Source organism: Chaetodon auriga, chromosome 8 (genome assembly GCF_051107435.1).
Source record: "Chaetodon auriga isolate fChaAug3 chromosome 8, fChaAug3.hap1, whole genome shotgun sequence".
NCBI lineage: Eukaryota > Metazoa > Chordata > Actinopteri > Chaetodontiformes > Chaetodontidae > Chaetodon > Chaetodon auriga.
In genome coordinates this window covers 12,952,059-12,972,888 of record NC_135081.1, presented here as the reverse complement: position 1 = coordinate 12,972,888, position 20,830 = coordinate 12,952,059, and the positions used below count along the sequence as shown (strand labels likewise).

The 20,830-nt window shown below is 41.4% G+C and overlaps 1 protein-coding gene across 1 annotated transcript; it reads right to left on the bottom strand.

Moving 5' to 3' along the window:
• Nucleotides 1-72: 72 nt before the first annotated feature.
• On the bottom strand, nucleotides 73-20,109 carry LOC143324804 (tumor necrosis factor receptor superfamily member 11B-like). The gene is made up of 6 exons (XM_076737546.1): nucleotides 19,978-20,109; nucleotides 11,048-11,275; nucleotides 10,340-10,484; nucleotides 3,978-4,184; nucleotides 1,519-1,743; nucleotides 73-1,429 (listed from the first exon to the last, which is right to left on the bottom strand). The coding sequence occupies exons 1-6, from the start codon at nucleotides 20,023-20,025 to the stop codon at nucleotides 1,035-1,037; spliced, it is 1,248 nt and encodes a 415-aa protein (XP_076593661.1). The 5' UTR covers nucleotides 20,026-20,109; the 3' UTR covers nucleotides 73-1,034.
• Nucleotides 20,110-20,830: the final 721 nt, after the last annotated feature.

The window sequence follows — 20,830 nt, the reverse complement described above, 5'->3', positions numbered from 1 at the left end:
TGGTGGGAGTCGGCCTGGTTCCTATTGGCTACTGTTGTTTTTGACTTATTTACAAAGAAACAACACATTTTTACAAACTGGTTTAATCAGATCATTTGACATAAGTGTTCACAAAGTTATACAAGCTTAAAGAGGACCAGTCAGGCATATATACAATAAAGATCATACATTTATTAATATAAAAGTGATAAAACAAAATATAAAACAAATATCACTTCATGAACTTGCAGCATTTGGAATCCAGTATTTCTGATAAAGTAATAAAAACAAGCCTTTACATATTCAGCAAGTAAAATTATTATTTTTTTAAATAGAAAACACATTGCACTCCTTTGTACATTCATAAAGCTGACAATTTAAAAAAAATTCAGATGAGCTTTACTTGCCAGCAGTCCATTACAAACCAACAAACAAAGGAAAACTGTAGAAAATACATGTATTTCATTATGAAACCAAATCCTTCCTCTCAATCAGCGAGAAAGCAACAATAATAAAAAACACAACATCTGCCAGCCTATCTTCCATAAAATAGTGTGCTATTTACATCTTAAATAGTTTTTCATTTTTCACAGACTCTGGTCAAAAAGTTCCCAGGACAGATTTTTTTTTATATTCATTGTTTCGGTTTGCCTGGAGTACACAGATGTGTTAAAAAAAAAAAATGTAAATTTCTTTTAAGGCTTATTAAATTCATCACTACAGACAGATAGTGGAGACTGAGGGTGAATTTGTTAGCATCCATTCTTACCTCAAAATGGTTTTAATAGAAAATCAGAGAGGCAAAGACGAATTTACTTTCCCATCTTGCCTTTATGTTTTACAAAATACCTCTGGGCACTATATGCATAGCTTGATGTCATTTGGTGATATCTTAAAAGACCTGACATTATCATGTGACCCATGTCTGTTCCTCATTCACATAAATTTATCCGCCTGCTCACTAAGTGTGTGTCTCTTTATGTTTGTGTGCTTACTGTGTGACAATGCATTAGGGTCTGTTTATTCTTTAATATATTCCTGTTTCTTGCAGTTCTCTATTCATTTAAGGGCTTATGAGCCTTAAAACACGATTCATCCTGAAGCATGCTAACAAACATCTTCTCATACATCTTGTGCGCGGAGGTGGTTCCTATGATGCGGCTGATCTTCTTCAGGCCTTTCAGCAGGTAGCGTGGTGCCCCCTGGCTACGCATCACCCTCAGACTGTGAGACAGACCTTTGGCTAGATCCAGGTCATAGTTTGCTGTCTTCCAGAGGTGAAGAAGCTGCAGGATGTACTGCCGGGGCTGGCAGGTAGAGACCACAGCCCGGACATCCTCCTGCTTAACCTTGACGCCTGGCAGGCTGTTGGTGACCTGCATTAGGTCATCTAGGGTCAGGTTTTTTAGGCTGTTGCAGCGGGAGACTTTCCTTTCACAGTGGTTCACACCTGGAGGAACAGGGTGTGAACATTAATACACAAATGCACGACTTGTTTAAGAATTGGCTGAAACAAAACAGTGCAGAGTTTGTTTATACCTTGTATGATGCCGTACAGCTTGTCCTGGTCCTTGTTCTGCTCCCTCCACAGTCGCAGCAGCTGGAGGACCTGCTGCTGGGGAGAGCAGGCCTTCTTCAGCCTCTCCAGGCTCTTACGATCCACCTTGCGCCCAGGAAGACTCTCCAAGAGCCGCTCCAGGGGCACCGAGGACAGTCGCAGCGAGGAGAGGGACTGGTAGACTGCCTCCTCACACAGGACCACATCTGGAATGAATTGTAAGAGGAAGACAGAGAGGCGAACAGGGAGAGTGGGCTTAAAAACATTTTGATTAACATTGTCACAACATACAATAAAAATATGATACTGTCGATACGGATCTTCCGGGAAAAAAGATGCTGAAACAAACGGGTGCAGCTGCTGGATGTCTGACAGCTTAAAACAAGAGGAAATAACATATTGTTTCTCTTACAAATGAAAAGTTGAATTAATGAGAAATAAAACATGAGCCTGGTCTAATCAACACATTCAGGAGTTTTGTTGCTTCTGACCTTTGGCCTGGTATGACCTCTAGCTTATGTCTTATGGTTATGGTTTGTCAGCACACTTTAAAAAGATAGTGCTGTGTAACGGACCGAATGATTCATTTCACTGACATAATGACACTTGTATGGCAGTTTCACTATGTGTTAACACTTATCACCATCCAGCATTTGTCACTTGTGGTCACAGTGATTGCTGAAACTACCTATTCTCACTTCTATCTCCTGACTGTGGCGCTTATACATGAAAATGGATGGGAAACTTAATTTCAGTTCAGCGTATGACAGAGCAGACGGCACAATAGGCAATCGGACCAAGGACTGAATCTATTAAAATGTGTTCTTCAAAGATGTTTCATTTGAGGCCCACAGGTGATGTTTGGACTAGATACTGACTTCATGGTTTGGTCTCCATAGAGTCCCATCAGTCTATTATATGTCTGGATTTGTTTATGCGTGTTTGTGTGTGTGACTGTTGGCTTGTAATTTGACCACAGCAGAAACAAGGATTTCCTCTCTCTCTCTCTGTTCTCCATTGACAGCACAGAACCACCATTGACATCTGTCTCCAGGGCCAAACCAAACTGAACCCATCTGTGTTGCTCTGCACAAAGCAACCAGAGCTGCACGGTGACATGAGGCGAATCGAGGTGAGCTGTTCCTAAACGTGCGGCGCTTTACTGCTGAGTCGCACTGAACCACACATATACCTAACTATTTCATCATCACACGCCTTACGTTTCCGCAAGATGTGCAAGAAACAAGTACTTTTGGGGCGAGCAGGGGCTTTTTTCTTTCACGTTTAAAAACCCTGACACGTACCTGCTCTCATTATGGGTTAACCCAAAGCTGACAGCAGATTTATCAATACCGACAAAGCAAAGATGATATGAAACTGTCATCATGAAATTCTAACTTTCATATTATTATGAAACATTTCTGTTTTGATGTTGACTTGACTGACTTGCAAGACATTAGCGATACCAGTAAATTCAAAAACATTCAGTAAAACAAATGTTGGTGTAATATGATTGATTTTAAAGTGAGGAGGATATTAGGCTTGTTTCTCTGATGTCTGCATGATACAAGTGTGGCTTCCTCTATAATTGACATTGACATCCCGGTGGTTTCTCCAAATCACGTAGCAACTTCAGGATCCCAACTGCTTTCAATTTCACATTTTTCTTGTTAAATAAAACTGCTAAACTGTTCCAGGATCTGCTGCAGACAATCTGTGGTCGTGTAGTTTGCAGGAAGAGAATTTGTGAGTGGATGTTTGAGGAGAGCATCACCCTCCCTGAGGGGCAACAGCTTGGTGTGTTTGCTTCAAAGTGCAGTATACAGTCTGCATGAGTGTGCCAGGGTCTGTACATCTGCATGTGTGTGTTCCTCAGTGACTGTGGTTTCTCAGGCTCTGGGAATTCAGTGTGATATTTGAGGCTTCTCCTCTAAAATTAATTGCCAGCGTCTGTCATAGTTAGAGTCTGAGTATCAAAGACTCACCAGCTCGTCTTGTTCTTGACTCAGTTTCCTCTGTTGTAGTTTGAGGATGTGACAGTTAAAGGAGTAATTGATCCATCATGGGTCATTATGACAGTAGTGCTGTAAACATCCCTTTCAAGCCTTTGCTCTGGCTTTTCTCTCTTGTGTTGGTTTTTCAAACACGCCAGAAATTGGGGGGGAAAAAAAGGAATCTGGACAACGAACCTGACCGAGGAAATCCCCTGCCTTCAGGAATGAAAATGACCGCATGTCTGAAATAATTCAGTTCTGACTGATTTTAAGTTGTTGACAATTGAGGTTGGCTCAAAAACATCATCAAATCTGTGTGTTTGTTGTGTAAACACTGCACAAACAATCTCATCCCTGATTCCAGCCTGCATTAGACCGAAAACCTCCTGTACAATTTCTATTAGCGAGAGAGAACTGGACTGCAGAGTTGTAGTAAAGTGTCTTACCACTGTGGCACATAGTGTGATCCTGAGAGCACTCCGGTGTCGCCGTCTTGTCACAGAGACTGTCTGAAGTGGACGTGCCCCATCTGAGTGTCTTCAAGCCCAAATCTGAGCAGTTTCTGTGGGGCTGACACGGCTCGGTGGAGGAGTCGCTGGTGGAGAAATGACCAGCGGGACAGCGTTTACACACTGTGTCGCTCACCGGCGTGCCTGGATGAGATAAACACAGAATAGTGGATGAATCTTATGTATGGAAACGTGATTTTGATGGAATTTATGTAATTTAAAATTATTGAAACAAATATTTTAAATTGAGAAAATACCAAACTAGTTTCATCTGGCACATCTCAGTCATTTTCAGTGTGTGAACAGTGTGTGAAGCTGATCAAACAGGCACCAAGATGATGTGATTCTAAGAACTACGACCACAGCGACATGTGACTACCCATCAGGACGACAGATGACTGGGTGATTCTGGGAATGACTCACACTTCAGTAGCTATAGCTTGCTTTCGTATAGGAAATAGCACGCTTCTTCGGTTGATGTACATGAGTGTTATTACTATGACAACGTGCCACTTAAACCGCAGTGCAAAATTGATTTGTCAGCTAATTTGTCAGATGAACATGTGACATATGTGCTAACTTATCAAAACACAAACGGAAATGGGGAAACATCTGTCTAAAATTCAATGCACACATATATGTCAACATATTTTAATGACTATGACCTCATAATGCATGTAAAATATTTTTGAGAGATGGTGTGATAATATTATTGAATGATAATATCTGAAAAAAAAGGAGAATTCACTAACATCTTTTTGTCTGTTCTCATGTAGTTTGTGCGATTATTTCACAATTTCAAATGTTGCCTGATCGCATACTAACATTTTTACTCATTTCCAGTGATATTTTCCTATATTTCAACAGGTTAGAAAACTATTTGGCAGTTACCATGAAATCATTACAGTAATAAACAACTTCTGGTATATGACCTGCAGCAGGCATTAGGATATGAGGATGTCCGCATGGTGGAACTAGTGTTGTAATCACATCCTCATTTTTTTTTACCTCTACAACATAGAAGTGAAAGTGTGTGGGAGGACAAGCTGTGCAGATATCAGATTTAACCTTTAAGTAGTTTCCCGCTATCATGTCACAGTGTGTTCTTTCTTGAAAACATTTAACCATTAGCATGAATATATGAAACTGCTGATGTACATACAGAAAAGTTGCTCTTGTTTCCGGCACCACTGATGACAAAGGATGTACAGTACGTGTATGTGTCAGCCAAAGTGTGACATGGTTACTGACTGGCATTTATCTTTTTTTTTTTTTCTCAGAATTTTCTGTCTCTGCACAATCAGCATGTTAGCGCTGTTCTACCCTAAGAAATAGCTTTAGATAGCATTTAAAACAGAGGTGCTGACACAGGTGCTAGCTCTGCTCATGGGCAAATCGAAGACAACAGTGAGACTGGGCCCCCACCTGTTCTCCACTATAACTCTGGCACACTACAGGGATCTATACTGAGTCCCATCCTCTTCTCCCTCTTCACACACGACTGTGTTCCTGCATCTGTCGCTAACACCACTGTTAGGTTGGCGTAATTGGGTTGATCTCCAACAGCAATGAATCAGCTCACAGCCCAGAGGTGCTGAACTCGGCGAGCTGATGCTCAGAGAACAACCTGTCCCTAAATGTTGCGAAGACCAAAGAGCTAATCATCATCTTCGTCACGGAATGACAAGTACGCCAAAGTTTTCACAGTGGAAACAGAATGGAGAGCGTCGGGTTTCTGGGCAGTCAGAGAACATCACGTGGTCAAGACAACACAGATGTTTTTCCTGAGGGTGCTGACAAAAGTTGGTCTCTCCCAACAGCTGCTGGTGACTTTCTACCGCTGCACCACAAACAGCATTGTAACATACTGCATGCAGCTCCCAGCCCTGGAAGACATCTACAGCTCACACTGCCCCAGGAAAGCTGCCAGCATCTATAAGGAAAGACTCCACACACCCGTGTCATCATCTGCCTGAACTCCTCACATCTGGCAGATGTTATAAGGCAATAGAAACAGCTTCTTCCCGAGACCCATAATTGCTCTGAATCAGTCCACCAAGTGTCCCCCACAAACTGTGCGACTGCCCCCACAGCTGTCTGCCACAGCTGACTCATGCACACACATTCTGCACGATGCCACCAAATGAACTATACAGTTAGACAGAGGTCCACTGTCCTTGATTCTGTGTTTCTCTCTGGATACTGTGTTCAGTATCTGTATCTACAGCACATTGGCAGGTGCTGTAATTAATAGCCCAGTATTCAGGGATTAATGGTGTTTTTATGAAGACTTTATATTTACATTCCCATACTGGTTTCACTGCTGCTTTGCACATCCGAGCTACTGCTCCTTTTACTCCTGCCAGACATTTATAGTTTTGTTTGCTATTGTTTTATTTTTACCTTACTTACTGTTTTTTTAGTGTTGAGTTTGGAGGCTGCTAACTCAATTTTGTGTATTTCTGCAATGACAAAAAATACATTTTATTCTGCCTTCTACATAGTAAGAGATATATTAATTGGCTGGAATTACGTTGATTAAACAACATCTATGTATACAGAATAGCTGAAATGCTAATCGATTAGTTGCACAACAAAAATTTAATTGCAAGCTATTTTGATTATCATTTCATAATTAAATTTTTTTTCAAGTGAAAACAATGAAAAAAATCTTAGTTTTACCTCCTCAATTTTGAGGATTTCCAGGATTTCTTCGCCTTCTGATAAAGCAAACCTATATTTAATAATAAATGATAAGTTAAAAAAAAAAAAAAAAGATGATTTTTGTATTTCTTAGATAAAACAAGGAATTTATTGACATTAACTTGAGTTTGGGGGAATTCTGATGGATATTTATCACTGTTTTATAACATTTTATTGACCAGATAAATAATCAATCAGTCAAGAAAATTGCCGGATTAAACGATAACAAAAACATTATAGGTGCAGCCCTAATATAAAAGAAAACATTACTTATATTGTTTAATTCATTCATTTGTTCTCGTACATTATGCTCCACTGTGTCTTTCCTCGTCAATACCATAAACCAGTTTCCGAAAACAGATAAACCAGCTAGAATGAACTCAAAATCTTGTGTTCAGAGAGGGAGAGAGAAAGAATCACAACTCGAAACAAACAAATCAGGAGATCAAGGAGAGAGGAATGGAGTCATAAAAGGCATGTGTTGTTGGGAGACTGAACCATCGGTTTTCTAACATCCTGTGGTTTAAAGGTCCAAACCGCAACTCAAGCCATTACATAATGAGTCCTTCAGCTTCAGGGAGGGGAATCCCCTGAAATGCTGTCTCATGTCTGCAGAGCTTCATTAGACTTTCAAGTCCGGCTGTAGATCCATGTTTGAGGAATTTATGGAAAAAGGCATCTCTCCTTAGAGCGGTGTCAACTCTACAGGGGTCAGATAATAACCAGAGTCCGTGGAAAATGTTGTTTCATCTATGCAGCGGCTGGGTTGTGGTCTCAGGTCTGAGATGAAGTCATGAGAAGTGTAGTGCCAGTTAGTGCTGCGGTTACAGTTGAAATATCAGATTCTGTTGACTGGAATGTTGAAATTCAGCATCAACCTCTCTTTAAGTTGCCCGCAGTCACTACTGACGCAGCAAAGGAGAAAATCTGAAATGGATTTCAGGTCAGATATCCACTGTGATAATGACACCCTCTGTTGCATCCGGCTTAAAAAACTGCTAAATTTAGTGCTGTATTATGAGAAAAGGCTTGAGTATGGATTTTAACACTCAGAAGTCTCTGTTAAGACTCAAACAGCAGAACAACAGAAATCTATCTGCACAATGCCTTTCCATTCCTGAAAGAGTGAATCCTTTAGAATGAAGTGCAGTATTTTCACAAAGTTAGCCCCTAGTGTATCAGTAAAGAAGCATTATCAAATATTTATCGTAGGCAATATATTCACGCCTGTTATGGTCGAGCTGCAGTTAATTCTAAGAGGAAGTCCGGCTGATATCTGTGTTTCAAGTTCCCTCTTTCATTATGCTGGAAAATATGCATGATAATGTATGAAGAGGAACAAATGAAAAAGCACAGAAAACGTCACAGCTAACACTCAGAGATGACTGGACACATTGTCATGCCTTCGTCATTCTTTCACTGACAGATATATGCGTAACATCCAGTCTATACTGTGTATAACCATAAAACCATACACTCATGTCACTGAAACCAGCACTGTCTGATACTCCTACAGACAAGAACCTGAGAACTGAAGGGAGCTGAGCTTGACCTTTGAAGATGAGTTACGCTTCCCAAAAGATTTCACACTGTTGCAGAACATAGCAACAATTCAGTATTATCTCTGCCAAAACCCACATTTTATGATCTATTATAACCAGGTATTGTGGTCAACCAGGAGAAGAAATCATAAAAATGTGAATGGCGCTCGTATGACTGATGCATAAAGACTATTTAAAGCTCCAATAAAAACAAATATGACCCCGTTCCGTTTCCTTCACTCAGATAAAATGTCAAAGCTACATGATGACAGGAAATGAAATCAGCATGGTTCATTTGACGTACATTACACACAGATGAAAAAAAGGTAAACGTTCATCTCTGTGATGATGCTAGCAGGTATAACCTCGTGGTGTGAGGAGCTGTGACAGCACGGAATATAATGGCCCCACATGACATTGAGATCACAGTGACAGATGTTCCTCAATTCAATTAAATGGTGCTGTTTAAAAATTACTGACTTCACACAGTTTACACATACAAAAGGCTGCAGTTGCAAATAATGGAGTTTGTGGAAAATATGGAGTGATCCTTTTCAACACTATAACAACTTGAAGATGACTTTTCCGTGTTTCCATGAGCACTGTTTCCTTCAGAGATATTCTCCCTCGTGTTTTAACTTAACAAAAACCAACATTACTTTTGAATTTACAGAACGTTTATCCGAGACAAGGACACTGCACTCTTTTCTCAATCAGTTCTCCTGCTCCAACCATCAGAATTTCTTTTATTAATGATGATTTCAATATGATAATAATAATGACAAGCCATTGCTACAAACTGTTCAGTGTCTTTACCAATAAATATCAATAGAGGAATACGTAGGAGAGCCATGCTGAGAAAATATATGGTTATGGTGAAAAAGACGCGAGTTGAATCACTTCTAAAACTTTACTTTAAAGGACAGAATTAAGACAAGACATTTAAATTTAAACTGTGAACTCAGCTACAATAAATCCATGCATGTGTGCACTTAACTCTTTCACATTGTCTAATCTGACCGTGGCAAGCACACAGCATGTCCAAGGCAACACTGCCTCAACTCAGAATGGGCCTGATGTGGAAGTCCTACAAAGACATGCATCAATGTGTGTTTTCTGTTTATATATATACACACACACACACACACACACACACACACGCACACACACACTATAATTCATAATAAAACTCCCACTGCCTCTCTTTGACATGTGTAGACAATGTCGCAATGTCAAATTCAAAACTAGACAACAAGCCATGACATGTGTCTGTCCCTCTATGCAGTATCTCTATCTGTGTAGAATTAAACCAAACTGTGTGTGTCTGTGTGTGAAAGAGAGAGAGAGAGAGAGAGAGAGAGAGGGAGAGAGAGAGAGAGAGAGAGAGCCAGAATCAAAAAAAAAGAAGAGTAAAAGTTGGTTCTGCGAAAAGAGAAGAGTTTGCATCTGGAAAAGATCTGATTCTGCGAATCAGAGGAAGACGGAGACAGAGACAAGAGAGACGGGCTTCTAGTGATACGAGGGAGAGAACACTGTAATGTGAAAATGTTGATCTGTAGCTGATGTGTGTCTTTGCTTTGGCAGTAGAAGGCTTCCTTCCTGACTTGCCAGTCAAGCATATTTGGACTGAACTGATTTGACATAGAGACAGCGGAAGAGTAAAGCACTAAACCAGAAGATTAAAGGATAAATTATTGAGTGATGGGTTTCTATTCAAAATACCGGAAACACATTTGTACTGGACCAGTGACAAACACTCATGCACACGCATGCACATAACACTTTTCTTAAGTTTAAGTGATTTTAGCCAAATAGTATTTTTATTCACTGAACACCTCCCAGGCTGTCTGCTGACTGAATTCCTAATTTTCTCTAGTTTTAGCACAGATATGTACATTTAATCATTGATTTCCTATCTTAAATCTGATTTACATGCTGAGTGGGTAAACCCACAAAATAACTGGTCGTCTTGGTTATCAAACATCTTAAAATGAAGACAGATCTGCTACTACATGTGCCAAATAATAGTAATGATAATCTTAATATCAGTCTTACCTGAGGCTGTCACTCCATAGCCGGGTGGACAGGTACTGTGTGTAATGCAGAACTCCACCACAAGGTGGAAACCTGGAGCACACTCACACAGCTGGTCGTGAGTGCTGTTACACTGCTGCTTGACGAGCTGCCTCTCCTTACACACCTAAGCACAACAAACCACGGTCACTCACCTGCTGCACGTACACAGCAACATACAGTAAAGGTTGATTTGCATGTGCATACATGAGCAGAAAATGTATGAATTCACAGTCATGATGTGGAACATAAAACTTCACAAGCTGTCTTTAACACGCAGCATCTTGACAAATGATAGAAACGGCATACTAGAAGAGGTGGACAATACATAGAGTATGCCAGTGGTAATATTACATCATTTATCTAAACTACAGGGGAGGGTGACTCGACCGCACTGAGCACATTTTTAGTAACAACAACAACAAAAGTGGAAATGCTGGTTTCCAAAAATGACAGATGCTGAACCAAAATGTAAACAAACAGTATGGTCACCCATCTGACGAAAAGACATATGTAAAACCACAAAAGAGCAGCCTAAAGGACAAGCTGCAGGATAAAAACACAGCGAAACTGAACTTAGGCAGGATTCCTGACATGTATCACACTCCGTAGCATAAAAAGAGAAACATGCATGAAGACAATAATGCAGCTTAGGCGTTAAGAAGAAGAGACTGCTGGCCTCATACGTACCGACGTGCAGTACTGGCATGTATCCCCCCAGTGCCAGTTCTCGGCAAAATGCTTCTCAGGACAGGCCTGGCACTCTGTGGGTGTGTCAGCGGTGCAGTGTCGCTTCATGGCTGTACCAGGAGGGCACTGGTCGCACATTAGGAGTTCAGATGTCACAGGGTCACGGTACTGGTACTTTGGCGGTACGGCCTGCTGCTGGAAGGCCCAGGAAAGAGAAGCCGTGAAGAGCTGCAAGAGAAAGAAAAAAGGGTTAGCAGTGAGTCAACAGCAGTGACAAAATCTCTAATGAAAGCCATCTCGTGCACAGCTCCTCTTTGGCCAAAGGTTCAAATATTCTTTTTTATATTTTGGAGCACTGGCCAACCCAAAGCTTCCAGTAAGGAAGAGTTGACAGAAAGGTCAGAGCTGTAAAGTTGAAGCTCCTGGTGGACAAGCGGTCCTAAAGTGATTTCCTCTGCTTTACAGAGAGCAGTTCAGGGAGTCAGAGGAGAGAATTCAGCAGCAGTTTGATGGATTACTGCACAGGGTCAACCTCTCGCTCAATAACAAGTACATTCTTAATCTAAGCATGTTTGCAGGAGGCAATATCATCCCTTTGAGTTGCCTAAAGTCATGATGTTAAATACTGTGAGCATGTTTTTATCCTGACTATTAGTCTTCATTAAGGGTTCACATTTATTTTTATTGCAGTTTTGGCATCGTTTCTCAGCATCTTAACTGTTTTCCAAAGCTTTTAAATGAATTCAGATGTTTCAGTCATGCCAGTATTTCTGCAAATATTAAATTAGAATAAAGTGTATGACACAGGATTATAGACAGTAATTGTGCAGGTCTGCGTTCTCTGACTTCACCAGCAGTCTCACAGCCGTGTCAGCAGCTCTGTCAGGCTGCTTTGTAGCTGAAAAGCATCTGACGTGATCTGATCTACAACAAATAATCCCGCCCTTGAGCAAGAGCACACCACACCCATATATCTTTTCCCCCCTAAAAGCATCCCATCCATATGGACACACTGTAAAGTGGGTGGCTGTTAGCGAGACGGACATATGTAGCGATTGCCTCAAAAACAAGCCCATGTATCATCGCCTGAGCAGGAACTGAAAAGCTTTGGCCAGACCTAAAATCTAAGATATCACTTGGTGAGCATGTTTGACATGCAGCCATGCAGCTGGTTGAGGCCACATGCAGACCAGATGTCACACATCTGGCTCCTTCCACCTTGAATTCCCTCAGCCATTGGCTTTGTGGACTTTCCCGTTGGCCGGGATACATCCTCACTGCTTGGACAAACTAACAATAGGCCGTCCTTGCATGTGATGTGTGTGTGTGTGTGTGTGTGTGCGTGTGTTTGTGTGTATGTGTGTACGGTTGTATGTGGTTTTCTGCTTTCCACCCTGTTTGTGTGTTCATCTTCTAAAATGAATGAATTCGTACATCAAACAGCTACAAAACATCCGTGTGTCTCTGTGTGTGTGTGTTTGTGTGTGTGTGTGTGTGTGTACGTGCAGGATGGCAAACATGCAGTAATGTGTTTGTTGCTGCATGTGTGTGTGTGTATGTATGCGCACGTTTGTCAGTGCTCATGTCCAATTACCGTCTTCCTCAGTGTTGGTCTGTGTGCTCTGCGGTCGCCTCTCCTGGCTGCTGTTCATAAAGAGAACTGTTGGAGGTTACTGGGCTTTCCCCATTCACCACCAGAATACAAAACACTCACCCACTCTGTTCTACAGTTTACCCGCTACACAACATTGATCTTTTTCCTGCGGGTGTGCATTTGTACTTATCCCATTTACCTTAAAACTCGTGACCACAATATGCAATGTGTAAGTGTGAGTGCGCGCGAAACAGAAAGAGTGAGAAAGAGTGTTACGTTCAGGGTGTGTGTGCGCACGTGTGCTCGTGCATCTCTCCTTCAATATTATATTACAAAATATTTGGCCACAGAAATCGTTTGATGGGAAATCTATGTGTGCAGCACAGTACAGCTGCGTCTTCCACATCTGCCATATGTTACTGAACGTACTGCTTAGGCTACACACTACTTTGATCTGCTGCTCATGTATATGCGTAACTGCGTCTGTGTCCTCCATTGATAACTCATTACACTGCACATAAAAAAATCAATCAGTCCGAAGCGATGATGCACTTCACAGAAAAGAAACAAAATGTGTAGGTTTAACTTTGCGTCCTTCTATTTCTGTTTGCAATGGAGGTCATTGAAAAAGATAGTAAAAATAGATGAATGGGTTTTACACACCATAATAGAAACCTAAGCTTCAAACAGCATGGCAAGCGCAGCGGTTTTCCCGGCAAAACCTATCGACCTCGGAGCACCACATTTGGTGGAAGGCTTTCATCCACAGCGACTTGCTGAGCAGTGCCATGGCTGCATGTGTTTGTTTGTAGCATGGGTGGCCCCAGCGGGAATCAAACCCATAATCATAGTCTTGCTCTTCAAATTAAGAAGTGTATATACACACTATTAAGCCTTGAGACCACATCCAATCAATTTAGAAACATCAGGAGGGTGGAGTGTACGGAGGGGCTGACAGAGGGTCACCTGGCTTTTTGCAAATATGGGTACAGTTACACTTGCTGCTTCAACTTTAATCTTTGGTTCAAGCCAGGATGCGTTTACTGGCAGAGCTGGACTATCTTCAGTCAGGAGAGCCGATGAGTCTGAGCACATGTGGAAATGTTCGAGTTCATATTGTTTTTCCTTCATACAGCACAGTAGTTTGGCTAGACCCCTGCTTAATCATACACAGCCATGTTCAGTAGGTAAAATAAAACGACAGCACATGCATCACGTCTTTATGATCAGTGCTAAAAATCCCTTTGAGATGGTAACAAAAACAGCGTGCTTCACTGGTTTAATACACTCATGCACTGTACATCATGTGTCTAGCTTACAACCTTTGCAGTTTACTATTCACTCTTTTATCTTTCCCAACTTCATGCGCTGTTAAACCTCTGCAAAACATCAAATGCAGCCTACTATTAAAATAGAGTGCCTTTTTAGTCTGGAGTTAATCAGTTAATTGTAATTTTACACCTAGCCCAACATACATTTCTCTGGCATCTACTTGAATGTAATTTGTTTTTAATGAAGTCAATTCGTCAACATACTCAAATCAAGTCCAGCTACACCCTGAATCAAAGATTATCTGTCACGCATACGAAATGTATGAGATGAAAAACAATATCTGAAGTCGAACTGATTGTGTTATCTGGTCGTGAAATACTTCAGACAGAACCACACTTTTCCAGCCAGTACAGTAGCTTTCAGCTAGTGAGGAAAAAGACAAACTGTCAACTTTTTAAGAGTGAATTTATTGGGAAGATGTCCTGTGGCGTGTGTGTGAGTCCGTCTATCAGCAGCTAAAAGAGATATTGAACTTTTCACCCTCCTTGTCCCCTTAGAAGCTGCCATCTGACGACATCATGGACGACTGCTGGAAACCCAAATTACACAGCAGCATGGGGCCACTGACAGCCATAATTATACTGTTAACATCATCAGAGCAAAGCTCAGCGAGAGGCATATCCTACATGGAGCACAGCCAGCTGAGAGCACAGGATGGATGAAGGTATGAAGGTAATGATAACGTTTCACCTTCCCAAAGCAAGATGCCCTTGATCAAGGCAGGGCAGCTGTTTTGTCAGTGATTGTAACTGAGGAGAGCTGGATGTGAAGCTGCGTGTTGGGAAAAGCTGGCTCGCTAAGTTGCCTGCCTCTAATGGTTCAAATAAAGACACTACATATTTAAATCAGCTTCATCTGATACAGTTTGCTTATGTAATCTATGCCAGTAAATCCCATTTGAAGTGAGTTGAGAGAAAAACTTGTGTTTATTCAGAGCAAAAACGATATTTACCAATTCTTTAACAGAGAACATGTGTTTCTTAGCAGATGCTATCCTCTTGTATGAAACAAACAACGGCACGAGTGTGTTCCTGTCTGTAATGTGAGGTGATACACGAGGCCATGCTGGATGAAGAAGATGGGCCACGCTTCCCACGACACACAACACAAGCGAGAAGTTGCAGTTGTTCATAGCGTGTTGATGCTTTGACTGGGCACACGTATATCTCTGACAGTCAATGAAATAATTCCTGAAGCAATGCCAGTCCTTTGGCGAGACAGGGCTTAAAAGATTAATGAGGGTTTTTGTACTTCTATGACCTGTCTGGTGTCAGAATGACATCCATAGTGAAGTGTGATGATGACAGAGCGCTTTGGTGAAACAGGATGAGCTGCATTGTGAGTGCTGCATGACAGATGGACTGTAGCAGCATAACTACAGGGTTCAGACACCTGACGAAAATAACCTTCGAAATGCTCTGAGCTTCGAAAGAGGGCAACGTCTACGGATGATGGGTGAGCAGTGGGCTTATTGATCAAGTGGGAAAAAAACTGATTGAGTAAATGAATAAAATTCTCCTCATCAGATGCACTGCACTGAACAGACGGTAATCCGTCAGGCAGCTTGATGATGGAAGAAAAAAATGACTGTAAGCTGATTCAAAGTTAACCAACTTCAGTAAATCACATTTTGAAACAGTAAACTATTAAACATTAAATACTCACAGAACAAATTAGCTGCAGTATGAAACTAAGTTCCAACAGACGGGGTTAAGGCTGACTTCCAGTGTGGAGCGCAGTGACACGCAAAGAAACAAGGAGAATCAGAGTTTAGGGGCCTGAGGTCAGGTTTAAATTCATGGCATGAGGAGAAGAGCTATGGCACCCAGGGACCAAACCACACTACACCAGCTTATCCACCAGGCACATGGCTTCAGTTAACTGTAGAACGCAGGTGGTCTGAGGGGGGATTCCAGCTCTTGGAAGTGTGTGTGTGTGCGTGTGTGCGTGCGTGTTGCTTCATGTGAATAAGGAATCTGTGTTTTTTCACTCATACAGAGACAGAGAGCGACTATGGCACATGCTGCCGTGCTGCATCAGTCTGTCATCACGCCGTTCTTCAAAATCTTTGATGAAATTCAACTTGGACTATTTCGATAATGCAAGCAATATTCACTCCATAGGCTCGTGCCAGCAACTCAAACAGAAGTGCATCTAATTTTGACTTTGCTGCTAAAAATCTTGTGTTAAAATTGAGTTATTTATGTGTGGGAGCACATGTTTAATATATGCAGCTCTGGTGAGATTTTAATACTGTACGGTCAAGCAAAAATGCCAAGAATTCATTGGTTCCAGCTTCTCAAATATGATATTTGTTGGTTTTGCTGATGAAAATGTCAGTTTGGGTTTAAAAAAAAAAAAAAAAAAAAATCTCTCATTTCACAGACCAAACTATTGATTGGAGTTTTAGTCCAGGAATTCAGACCAATGACTCATTTGAAACAAATACAGAATATTGTTCAGTGTTTTCAGGAAAATGTTGTACTTTATACACTACAGCAGTATTTAAAAATTGCAGTACATTGCAGTTCAAGAGTCCGCATTAAAAGACATATGACAAGCTTATAGAATACGACGCAATGCTAAAGATTAAACCAGTGATTGGAAACACTTTTGGCTTGTGACCTCTTATAAAAAGTAATCAGTGCCTGGTTGGGGCTCTTGGTCACATCTCAGATGTCTACAAGTCGTTAGCAGTCCCACCAAAGAGTGAGAGATTTTCCCTTTAAACTTCTCACATGGTTTCATTTAAAAACTTTTTAAGGCCCAAACAGGTCAAATTATGCAACATTTCACAAAAAAACGAGAAAAGGATTAGAGACAGCCAACAAATGAATTCAATTTGTGTAGCAGAACAGAACTTTTCCTTCTTTCTTTAATCATCTCATGATCTCTCAGATTTATACTTTGACCCTTTGGAAGGGTCAAAGATGATGATGCCTATGTTGGAAACCACTGGACTGAACTACACACTACTGTGGATAAAAGTAGTTTAAAGTAGCTACATCTCAACCAGAAACAACAGTACAATGATCAGAATCATTTCATATATAATAACACGTCACACATTTTGCTGCATAATGGCACATTTTACTCCTGATAATACCTTCGCTTCAGTAAAATTTTAAATGTGGGACTTTTAACTCAGGATTATTCTTACAGTGCAGTATTGCTACTTTTACTTAAGCAAAGGATTTGATACTGCATACAGCATGATAACTCAGATGCAGATATAGAAAAAGAAAACAGTAGCTGGAGTAGCTTGTCTGAATATTTTATATATTTAAAGATGACGAGAACATTGTTTGGCTGCTTAAATGTGAAGAAGAATAAATCAAACACATTGTGTTTTAGCATATCTACTGCCAGATAAACTTTCTCTACAGACATTTGCATTAGATCAGTCAGGCTGTTTTTAATATGACTCATAGAGTTACAAGATAAAACAGAGATGAATCCCAGTGTGTGTGCGACCAGGACACTAATACTGTACAACAGCTGTATCTCTCTGCTCTTTGTACCTGCTAATCACTCGGTCCTACACGCACACACATACAGCACACACCTCTGCTATCAGTGCTACTGTTGATGGAAAAGGGGAAGTTCGGTGTGCGGAAGCAGCTTCCAGAGGCAATCGTTGCTTACTGAATAAATACTGAATAAACGTTTGTGCTTGTTTGTTTAGAACATGTTGGCGCTGTACCTTCACACCCACCCCACTCCGGTCACACTCACTTCCTCCCCTTTTATCCAGTGTTTGTCTAGAAAAAAAAAAATCATGTTGAGTCTATTTGGCCAAGTGACCTCCCTGTAGTCTGTGAACCTGCTGCCAGGTTTAGGGAAGTTGGGGCAGCTAATGCCAACGGCCACAACAGAGCGTGAGGGAGAGGAGGCGTAAATAAAAGATAGGAGCACAGATAATAGATAATAATAGAGGGAGATGCAGTGTGGTGAATGGTGGGATTACAGGATGGATGGATGGATGACATGCAACCAGTCTGATTGGCTGGCTGGTTACTGCCTACTGACCCAACCAGACAAGGAGAAAAGATAAAATCCACCTCAGGTTGCATTATTGTGCACCCCTGAACCTCACTTCTCCAACAAAGATCACTGTTTACATTCTGAAACACGTGTCATGACAAAAAAAAACAAAACGACTGACAGCATGAAGCCCCATTTTGATGTCTGTTCCACTGACATCATCCAGGGCAAGAATCCAAGCAAAAAGTGTTTTCAACAGACAAAACACAACCACATGTGTCAGAAGCTTGCAGGGGAACAGGAAGAGCACACAGGTGCAGGAGGTGTGTTTATGGCCGGACTTCTAAGCCAAAACAACACTGAGTGTCTCTTTAACGCTGAATGGCAGACAGACTGACGGAGAGGCTGACTGGCTGGCTACCTGACAAGCGGATAAACAGGCAGAAAGGTCTGAGGGATCAGGAGGAGCACAGATTGACTTACTGGCTGGATGTTGACAGTTGAGACAGAGTGGTTGACGACTGACTCATTAGTTGGCTAAATAGAGTCGTTTGGCTGGCCAAACGGCTGCCTGACTATTTGAAGGATGGATAAGCACAAAAACGCTACGTGAGAAATTGTAAGAACAAAATATTTGAGTGTTTTAGGCCAATTGTGGAGTGCTGACTGCGTTGCGGTAGATGAAATACTCTTTATGTACGACATCGAAATGAAACATGCACACACACAAACGCGATTACTGACTGAGCGTGCACTTCACACACACACACACTCTGTCTCTCTCACACACACACACAGGCCATGAGGACAGATAGTGGGTCCAGTGTTTTGTAGCTACACTGTATGATCTGTTTGAGCTCTGATACACATCTGTAAATGAACATATGCAAAACCTGCAAAGGCCCCAACACAGCACAGCATGCAAAACACACCAAAGGAAATAACTGCTGTTAGCCTGGAGGCATACATTTAAAAACCCTTAAGGAGCGTTGTAGGACAAATTAGAGTAACAACAGACTTACAGTTAACAGTAACTGCTGGTAACACACCGCGTCTCTGGTTTGAGAGTGTGAAGTTTCATTCATTTCAAACCTGCCATTTGAAACAATGAAACATGATCCAATGTAAACTTTCATTCATTGATGAAAAGCGGTCCATTGCGTGGGTTGTAGGTATTCACAGCAGTGAATAAAAAAATTGGCAAAACATGAGCGTCATGAATCATCACAAGCAAACAACCTCCAACTTAAACTGAATGTCAGAAGAGACATACTGTAGATTCAATTTTCTCTACAATGCGCATGAGGAGCTGGACTCATCTTACAAGGTGATATTATCCACAAAAAACCTCACCGATCACAGGTACAGCAGATGATCTATCCCAGTGAGACAAAAACCATTTTACTCAGTGGAAATGTCATGCAAATATACTGTACACGCATTGGAGCCTAATATAGTGGACGGATTTAATTCATGAGCTACCACGCAAACAATATGCCATTTTGAATTTGACTACTAGTGCAACAGGAATAAGGAAAAAGGTCTGACTATGAGCTAGAATAACACTCACATGGCATCATAATAAAGGATCATGTCTCCTCAGAAACGGTGACTGTGTAAACAAGACGGACACTCTGAAAAACGGACTGTATTTACCTGACTGAAGCGCACAGACTAGTTATCGCCACCTGTAATAAGTTAGACATCCTCCTGCCTGCACAGATGCATGCTGTACACGGGGAACATAACATTTGATGAGCGAACATCTTGTTTTGTGTGTACGTGTGTGTGTGTATGTGTGTGAATACATCTGGAGTAAACCGAGTGCGCATATACCCAACTGCCTCCTCTGAACCGCGTGAAGCGCAATAATCATCCAGGTCTCGCAATAATCCCTGCGAAAGAATTCACTCAAGAGTGAAAAATGTCACTCCTTCAGTAAGACGTGTCCCTGTGCTCCAGCGGATCGTATCATGTCAGCGGACCCCGAAGGAGAGCTGCAGAAACTCTCGTTACTCACCACGATCAGTTTCATGGCCGGGTTGGATTTCGCTATCCGGGCGCTCATCTCCACTGCGTAAAAGTGAACTGCGGTGTGATGGGGTCTCCATCACAGGTCGGTACTTATAAAGCACAGAGAGAGAGAGAGAGCGAGAGAGAGAGAGCGAGAGAGAGAGATTTGAGAGAGAGCGAGAGAGCGAGAGAGAGCGAGCGTGTGCCCACCCACCTCGTTATCCAGCGCACAGCCCTCTCTCTGTCTGTCTTTGTGTTTCTCTCTCTCTCCCCTCAGCCCTAAAAATAAACTGTTGCATCCTTCGCGATTACGCAAAGTGGTGAATGGTGTAGGCGACACCAAAGCGGGGTCTAAAAAGCAGATCATCAGAGGACGATGTGGATTCATTCGTGAATGGGGTCAACTTTTTACGATGCTCAAATGCTCTCTAAAAATCCCTAATAACCAGGCTATGGCAAATTTTAATGGAATACGCCATATAAACATGGCACAATAGCAAAATATGATCTTACCATGACAGACAGTGCTCAAGGATAAGAATAAAAAAAAAACAAAAAAACCCATGACAAGAATAAGTTCAGGTTAAAATGTCTTTCTTTGCTGAGGATGTAAGTTTTCGTTATTCGGAGAGAAACAAAGCCAATAACTTCTCTCCTTAACATTTTCCTCATTACTGAAAAACTGTGGTAAGACAATACAGAAATAACTATTTTCATATGCCTGTAATGCAAATTCTACAGTGTGAAGAAGTGTTTTTTTTTTTTGTTTTTTTTTTAAATAAGTATTTCACAACCAGTCTGTAACACACCCAATGTGTCAAGGCCAGTAGCTTTAATCAGTGTGAATAAAGAAACATTTT

Coding starts and splice junctions, on each gene's coding strand:
- LOC143324804 (XM_076737546.1), bottom strand. CDS start 20,025: ATGAGCGCCCGGATAGCGAAATCCAACCCGGCCATGAAACTGATCGTG. Junction 11,276..19,977: donor CGGCCATGAAACTGATCGTG/GTGAGTAACGAG, acceptor TTTCTCTTGCAG/CTCTTCACGGCTTCTCTTTC. Junction 4,185..10,339: donor CTATGGAGTGACAGCCTCAG/GTAAGACTGATA, acceptor TATCTCATCCAG/GCACGCCGGTGAGCGACACA.